This window comes from Grammomys surdaster, unplaced genomic scaffold (genome assembly GCF_004785775.1).
Source record: "Grammomys surdaster isolate TR1022 unplaced genomic scaffold, NIH_TR_1.0 146, whole genome shotgun sequence".
In the NCBI taxonomy this organism is placed as follows: domain Eukaryota; kingdom Metazoa; phylum Chordata; class Mammalia; order Rodentia; family Muridae; genus Grammomys; species Grammomys surdaster.
In genome coordinates, this window is record NW_021604604.1 from 1695727 (window position 1) to 1704457 (window position 8731).

General features: G+C 44.2%; 1 protein-coding gene and 1 long non-coding RNA gene across 3 annotated transcripts in view; one reads left to right on the plus strand and one right to left on the minus strand.

Moving 5' to 3' along the window:
• Positions 1-2318: 2318 nt before the first annotated feature.
• On the minus strand, positions 2319-4088 carry LOC114619016. Of its 2 annotated transcripts, XR_003711053.1 has the most exons (4): positions 3985-4088; positions 3030-3117; positions 2471-2607; positions 2319-2356 (listed from the first exon to the last, which is right to left on the minus strand). It is a non-coding gene; the product is annotated as an uncharacterized LOC114619016 (long non-coding RNA). The 2 variants fall into 2 exon arrangements; XR_003711052.1 differs by lacking the exon at positions 2319-2356 and having other exon boundaries at positions 2396-2607.
• Prtfdc1 (phosphoribosyl transferase domain containing 1) overlaps positions 3823-8731 on the plus strand; it is a 93694-nt gene continuing 88785 nt past the window's right edge. The window contains exon 1 of the mRNA XM_028764878.1: positions 3823-3902. Within this exon, the coding sequence (XP_028620711.1) occupies positions 3855-3902 (48 nt within the window). The 5' untranslated portion in view covers positions 3823-3854. The remainder of the gene's footprint in view (positions 3903-8731) is intronic.

Below are 8731 nucleotides of genomic sequence, written 5' to 3' on the forward strand. Positions count from 1 at the left end.
GTGTCTGAATCTTATGTCAATTCTTTACAAAGATTTATTTGTTTCTATTTTATGTGTGTGAATGTTTTGCCTTTGTGTTTTTAAGTGTGTTTACTGTGTATATGCCTGGTGCCAGTGGAGGTCAGAAGAGGGCATTTGATCCCCTGGTACTGGATTCATGCATGGTTGTGAGCTGCCATATGGGTGCTCGGAACCAAAACCAAGTTCTCTATAAGGGAAGCAAGTACTCTTAACTACTGAGCCATCTTCCTAGGGCCTTATGTACATTTTACAGAATAATCCCTATGGTCTGGAGAGATGGCCTAGTGGGTAAGAATGCTTGCTGCTCAACCATGAGGACTTGAGTTCAAATCCCTGCACCCACATATAGAAAATAAATAAAATATATCAAAACAACTGTGTGTGGCTGTGCACTCTTGAAACCTCAGCACTGTCTAGAGTAGAGCCAAGAAGTTGCTGGGGCCTGCAGGCTACCAGAGCAGCGCCAGGCTCAGTGGGAGATCCTGTGGAAAGGGAATAAGGTTGAAGACAGCAGGATATACTGTGTTCTCTGCTCCAGCCTTCAGGCATGTGAACCCACACAAGCACACACGTCCATTTCTATCATTTTACATAGAATCATTTTATTACTCTTTCCTTTTTATCTTTTTTATTTTATATATGTTTAATTAAAATAGAATTGCATCACTAATGCCCTTCCCAGTCCTCTTTCCAGCTGCTACTCAGTCCTGTCCCAACCTCCTCCTTGTTCCTTCCAAATTGATGGCCTCTTTTACCTTATTATTGTTATATACATTCATACATATATATATTTATATATAATATATAAATATAGATAGATACACAAATATACAAATACAGCATTCTGAGTCCATTTTGTTGTTTGCTTGTAGGTGGTGTCAGAACTGATCACTTGGCATTGATAACCAATCAGTGGGCTCATCCCTGAGAGAGGTCTTTAGATAACCAATCAGGGCTCATCCCTGGGAGAGGTCATTGGATAACCAATCAGTGGGCTCATCCCAGAGAGAGGTCTTTAGATAACCAATCAGGGCTCATCCCTGGGAGAGGTCATTAGATAACCAATCAGTGGGTTCATCCCTGAGAGAGGTCTTTAGATAACCAATCAGGGCTCATCCCTGGGAGAGGTCATTTCTTCTGTTTTCAGCAGTCAAAACCCTTTCTTTGTTCATGAATTTTTTTTTTCATGGCATCTCAAGCAGATAATGTTACACTCTGGGTTTTTTAGCATTTCCAAAGGTTTTTCAATAATGTGATTTCATGTTAATCTCATTATCCTATGCAGCACAGAAATGCCTTACCCCTCCCTGCTTACAGAGGAAAGAATTGAAACAACACAACTATCTTACTTGTTTAGACTCATGTGTTAAAAACATACAAGTCATACTAGAATTCAAATTCCTATCCAAAACTATTTCAGAACCTTTATTACAGAAATGAAACATCTGCCTCTAAATCTTCTTAATGTAAGATTAATAGTAAAGCCTGGACAGCAGCATTATTGCTCTGGTCATTGCATAATTTAATATTATTACATTCATGTGATCCAGAGTATCAAGTATAGTCCAACAAATACAAAATATAATGATAGGAAGAAATATAAATGTATTATTTTCGAAGTTTATTTATTGTTCTTTATACAATGTCCTACAATGGTATATATAGAATGTTCTGCAACATGAATTCATAAGAGTCTTGTTCTTCAAGCAAGCTATATTTTTTCAGAAATTCATTGATGTTTATGTCTAAACATACGGTCTTTTGAAAAAGGCCTGTCTGCCGTCTCTCAGCCAATGAGCATCCTAAACACATGGTCTTCTACGAAGACAAGTACCCAGCCCTGAAATATATTATGAAGTCCCCTGCCCCCACAATTTGTACTATGTCTTCACAATGAGATTCTTGTGTCTGAGTCTGACATTGAAGCAGTGAGACACTCACGTGATATATCTTCCAGCACGGTTTGTGAACCACCCATGACCCCACCCTAGATCTGCACCGTACCCAATGGCAAGAGTGTTGGACTGAGCTGTACCAACTTGCTTCCTGGACTCTAGAGTTCAGTTGTTACCATAACAACAGCACTTTTCAGTCCCTGTAATGTTTTTTAAGATTCATTTTTATTTCATTTCAGTTCATTTATGACTGCTTTGCTTGCATGCATGCAACACCTGCATAGCTTGTACTCATAGAGGTTAGAAGAGAGCATCAGATCCCCTGGAACTGGAGCTACGGGTGGTTGTAAGCCACCACCTGAGTGCTGAGATTTGAACTCTGGTCCTCTGTAAGAAAAGGAAGTGCTCTTGATCACTGAGCTATCTCTCCAGCCTGATTCCTGGAAATTTCAAAAATATTGCTTATGAGTATTGTCTGGGCCCAGTTTTGAAGAAAGAAAATGGAAAACATGTAAGAGGCAGGTACAAAAATGGCTCTGAGTGAAACTATTTACCTGTGTGCTAGAGAGCACTACCCATTGATGCAACCAGTCATCAAGCACAGGGACTAATGTCAGGGAGCCTACACCTTGCATCACTCTTCTTCCACAGTTCTGGTGCTCAGACATTAACATCCAAGTGCTGAGTATGGCTGATCCACCAAACAAAAGTACAATATTATTACACAATTATTCCAATATAGGACAACATGAATTGATAGGTTAACTATTTTCCCTTCAAAGCAACACAATCAGCATTCCTCTTGCCAGTGTGTGCCAGAAAACAAATATTGAATGCATCTTTTTTGCACTCGAATTTAGCCAAAGGATGAAGAAGCCAGTGTGCCGAGGCGCGCGCATGTGTGCGTGCGTGCGTGCGTGTGTGTGTGTGTGTGTGTGTGTGTGTGTGTGTCTGTGTCTGTGCCTGTATGTGTATTGCTGAGTTTAGAACACCCCCCACTCCCAGCTCCCCAACCCCCGTGGCCTTTCACATCCTAGGCAAATGCTCTGTCACTGAGCTACACTCTATTCTAGGAAAAATCTTTTGGAAAAGATAGAATAAAGAGAACTATACCCATGTGAGGCCTTTAAACCCAAAGTGGGTCGAGTGCAGGCTCTGGCAAGATAAGGGAGACCAAGGACATATAAACGGAAAGCAGGACCTTAGAGAAAAGAACAAAGAATCAGGGCGCTGGGCTAGAAGAAAGCTGGGATTAGGGGTTGGTTTAACAACAGATTCATAAAACAAGGCTTTCTAGTTAGAGTAGAGCAATTGCCTTTAGCTACAACCTGAGACAATTAGAGTCAAGTGGTAAATCAGATACAGTATTTTGTAAAAAGTCCCTGCCCTAGGCCCATCGGATCACTAGGGTTTGGTCGGAGGAAATGCCGGCTCGTGGCGCTTTCCAACTCCTGGCAGGGCGCCAGAGATCTGAAGTCCTCCGGGATACTCCGGCCCACTTCCAACGCCCGAGAACGCGCTGCACTGCCTCTCTTTAATGCATTGACTTGGGACAAATGTGCATTTAAAATCTGCCAGGGAGGAGTCTTAGAGATTGCTGGCCTGGGGGATTTCTGCAGCGATAGGCTTTGAGAAGGCAAATAACAAGGGACTGCTTTCTCTCCTGAACGAATCGCAGGCCTGTCCCATATCCCCGCGGGGTACGGAGCCGGCAAAGGGGCAGGCGGGGGAGGGGACCGCCAGGGATGCTCCCCGGAGCACGCTCAGGTGCATCAGGCGCTGCTCCGCAGCTGCTCCCGCGCCGCCCCGGGAATGAGGCTCGGCTGTAGTCCCCGCTTTCCCGCCCGCAGGCTGGGGGCGGGGCGGCCCCAGCCACATCCCCTCCCCCGCCCCCACATCCTCCGGGCGTCTGTCCGTCCCGCGTTCCCCGCGAGAGACATGGCCGGGAGCAGTGAGAAGGCGCCAGACTCCGGGCGAGGCGTCGTGGTAAATGCGAACTCTGGATTCCGGGCTCCCTTAGCTCGCTCCCCTCCCCGCTCCTCCCTTCGTGGCACCCCTCCACTCTCACCTCCCACCCCTTTAGCTGCAATGCGTTCGGGTGGGAAGCGGCCAAGGCTTTGTTCCTCCTCCGGGCGGAGATCGCCGGTTTCCTCGCATCCAGGCCTCCCCTCTCCACCCGGTCTGACGAAACCTCTACTAAAATCGCTCCTTCATCTAGAGTTCCCAGTAACTCCTCCCTTCCCACCCTCCCCTGGGTTCCTGGCCTGGAAGCCTGCCTCCTACGGGTCCCCACTTCAACTAGCCACAAGGAGTCTAGCCTGCGAGCTGGGGTTAAGGAAGACCCCAGCATGCAGTTCTAGCGGCCCTCCTATTTAGCACTGCCTCCTCACTTCAAGGAGTTTTGAGTTTTGTTTTCAAAACGGCCACTGAGAACTAACTCTTCAGGGCAGCCAAGGTGCAAAGTAGCGCAAATGAATACAATTTGAACTTTGAATCTGGGGCGAGGCTCTGCAGAAGCCAGCTGCCAGAGTGCCCCATGCCTTGTCTGTGACGGAAGACAAACTTGATACATGAAAAAAACAAAACAAAACAATAGTATGTCAAGATGGAAGGTGGGGCCAGATCGAAACCTCTTCAATTCCGGGGATCATTCCGGTGTCAACCGGAGAGTACCCACCTCCCACAATCTTGAAAGTAAGCTCTAGTGGATGGTAGTTATGACTCCAGGGTTGGAGTGAAAAGGTGTGAAGGTGGTTGGTGGGGCTCATTTGCCAGTAAGATCCTCTTTCCATAGCTCAGCGTGTAATTCACCGCTAATCTGTTTATGGAAATGAATTGATTGAATTAGAATGGGTGGGTTGGGAAGGAAACACCTCTTCAGTTAAATAGAACTGTTCACGTTGAAAGGTGGGGCTCGGCTCTAATTAAACAGCAGGACCTGCCTTTTCTCCAGGAGGAATGCCTTTAGTCTGCCCTGCCAGGTTCCGCTCCTACAGTTGGGAACCAGACAAACTCTTCTTCCTGAACTTGTATCCTGTGAAGGGACATAGGCAAGCGGTGTGAAAACACACAGTCAGGATAATTCAGCCAGCCAGGTGTGCGACAGGAAGGAGGGAGACAGTTCCTGGAAGGGGGCAGGGAGAGCAGTGTCTTTACCCATATGATCAAAGAGTCTGCAGTGACATTTCACCCAAGATCAGAAGCAGAAACGGAAGGTAAACCATGTGGGGACCCACAGCACAGCGACACATGTCAAGGACAGAGAAGAGATCACTATATCTGATTTGCGCTTTTACTATAAAAACACTGCAGTCGCTGTGGGTGTAATAGATCAGATGAGAGGGAGATGAAAATATGAAAGAGGAAGTCATTAAACTAATTCCCTCTCATACTGCGTCTTTAAGGCTCACAGGTCAGGATGCTCTGTAGGCAACTTGAAAGTCATACTTGAAACTCCAGAACGTGCTTAGGTAGATTTGGAAAACTGTTGGCAGGTTAGTTTTGGGGATAAATGAAGAATGGAACAAAATAAAATGGAAAAAATAAAAACAACTGTTGAGAACAAATGCTCAGGAGAGCCCCCAGATGTGAGAGGCACACTGTGGACACAAAGCCAGATGGAGTGACCCAGAATGAAGAGCTGGATGGGAGAAAGCAAGCAGGAAAAGAGTAGATGTCTGGAGAACAGCTCAGTGGAAGTGGATTCGCCAGGGTCATGACATCATCAAGAGTGTCCGATGTTGCCAAAAGAGCAAGTGTGACGGGATGGGCAAGAGGCCGTTAGTGAGAAGCACCTTTCAAACTGCCACCCCACTGCTAGACTACGTAGAGTACCAAAGTAGTATGGAGCATCTTTCAAATAGCCAAACCTAGAATTCATAGAATACCACTGTATCACAAATACTAGATGCGTCTAAAGGAGAATGGCACAATCCAGCTAGAGGTGTAGCTCAGTGGTCCCTAGCACCACAGATTATTAAAAATCAAAAGAAGCTAAGTCTGGATTTCCTCCTAGAATGGGTAGATTACTAAAGTCTAAAAATGAAAAAAAACCTGTGAATACAATAGTCCCATCTATTCGTGTCAGCAGAGGCCCTCTTGGGAAGGGCGCATGGGCATAGCAAGAGGCCAGTAAGGAGAGAAGAGGCTAGTGTGAGGCTCGGGCACTGTGAGCAGTTGCTAATCTGCACAAGTGGCTCCTGAGGTTGAGAATAACCAGTGTATGATGGAAGTACCACACACATACACATATGTTAATTTCTCCAGTAAAACTTAAGATACTGAAATTTGAAGAAAATTCAGGTGCTAAAGAAAGGAAAGGGTTAGGAAAACTAGAGGAGAAAAGGACGTAGGCAAAATAGCAAGCCCTTGAAGATAGGGTAAAAAAAAATTTTCAAAAGGAAGTTATAACAATAAACATTCCTTGTAACTCCAAAGGTAGGGCCACTGGGAGGACTGGTGGGTTCATGGGAAAGTGTTGCTCAGATAGAATTAGGATAAAATAACTGAGTGAGACAACTGAAGAAGCTACAAGATGGAGTAGTTAGGAAGGTCAGGAAGGCAGGCTCCAGACTCTCCTGTTTAGAGTAAAGCACCCAACATGTTTCCAGTGACTAGGAAGGAAAAACCAGGGTGGGTCGGGAGAGCTGTGGTGCAAAAGATGGTTAGGGGAATGGAGCCGAGTGATTTAATCATGACACAAGTACAGTTTGTGCGAGAAAAAGGACTATTGAGAAATGTAAGGCCACTCATAACTCAGTTCTACCAGACAAAGGATACCCAGAGAAATCTGTCCTTCCGGGGAATGGAAACAAAGGCAAAGACGGTGGCAGCTCTGATGGTAACAACAAAGATGACTGAGGTGTCAGCCCCAGAGAAGATATTGATGTCGTTTCCTTAAGGTTCAGGGACCACTGTGGGCGGGCAGAAAGAATGTAAGACCCTCAAGATGGGGAAAGGATTGGGAGAACAGGATGTAGGGATGGAAGCCATGAGCTCACGGCTGATGGGCATGCTGACGAGTGAGTCTGCAAAAGGCAGGCCCTCTTAACAGTCATCTGTGAAGAGGGAAGGGAACCATAGGCCTTTGTCACTTGCTGCTGATGTGCTGGCAATCCTCAGAATCTAGGAGAAAGGGAGGCATGCTTGTGTACCCACCGTTGAGACTGCCATGCTCTAATGATGAGTTACAAACTCAAGATCATACAGATGAACCTGGTTAATCAATATGGGACACTAAACAAAACCTAACCAATAGGGGGAAGGTAATTATCTGAAGGAGAGGTTGACTGGTGGAAGGGGCCAGAGAGAAGTGGAAGGAGGGAGCGTCCAGAATACAGAGTGCACATATATGAAAATGTGAAAGAACAACTTACTAATAAAAAAAATTAAGATAGGTCTTATCTGCAAGTGACATTCAGTTGATTTGGGTAGAGGGGCATTCATGCATTATAAAGAATAAATAATCACATACAGGAATTGCCAAATGAAAGGATATAGACAAGAGTTCAGAGATCTTGCTCAAAGTTGGTTGTCGTTGGTTTGGAGCTAGTAATGTCACCAGACGTACAGTTGACACTTGGTGGTTATTTATCAGGGAGATTCTGTCTTCTCTGCCCGCCTGGCTTTGGGGGTCAGGTTCATAAGTATCTTTGCCTCTCCAGTTTGTTTACTGAAGTGTTATCAAAGGACCCACACAAGTAAGTTTGTTAAAAGCCCTGCCCACATGTTCCTGACCTGTTTTTCTCTCTAGGGAGAAATATTTAAAAAAAAAAAAAAGAATTAGAAGGTGGTCAATGTAGCTTTAAATAGACCAAGAGAGTCAGTGGGTTCTGGGTTTGGATGAGGGATAAAATGACTCAGTTAATGTGTTTGTCATCTCTCCAGCTTGGAGATGTTTTGCCTCTTCAAACAGAGAAACCATTGTGTAGAATAAACTTAGAGCATGTTATCTCTAATCCTAAAACTAAAGATTCTTTGCTTTTCATTTTTTGTTTTAAAGTGAGTGAAACCATTACCTAAAGTTCAGAGCCACCCTGCATCGCTGCATCCCTCCAGAGGTAGACTTACTCATACACACACTATTTGTGTGCAAAGATGGCAAAACAGACTTGGAGTCTTGTCTCCTACTGTCTTTTATCTCCTCAGCAAAAACACCATTTCAGATTAACTAGAAACAATGACCACGAGTGAGCAAGAGAACAGTTTTAGAGAAGTGCATTTCAGCTGGATTTAAATGTACTGCTTGAGCTGGGATAGTAAGACTTTGGCAGATAACATTGAGGTTTTCTTTTAATGAGTTAAACGTATTTATATAAATGATTGTATGAGTTATATAGACAACTGATGGTTCATTAGAGCTACACGGCCAATGTCATTGCATAAGCAGTATAGACCACATGCTAGGGGGTCTTATATTCGTTATCTGTCTTATTTAATGTTTGCAATACAACACACACATACACACATATATACATACACACATATACACACGTACATGCATGTACATATACACACATAGTAGACTTGCCCCAGACGAGTCAGACTTTGACATCCACATTGCTCATGTTGCTCTGGGCTACTGTCTGCTCTGACTGTTTTCATGTATAGGTTTGTTTCCTAATTTTCCTATCATCTTTTCCTTTTCTTTGGCACTCATGTTTGTGTGTATTTATGTGTGTATGTATATGTACGTATATGTGTGTATGTGGGTGTATGCATAATGTATATGTGTATATGTATATGTATGAGTGTGTATGTGTGTATATGTATGTATGTATGTATATATTTATGTGTGTATATGTGTGTATGAAAGT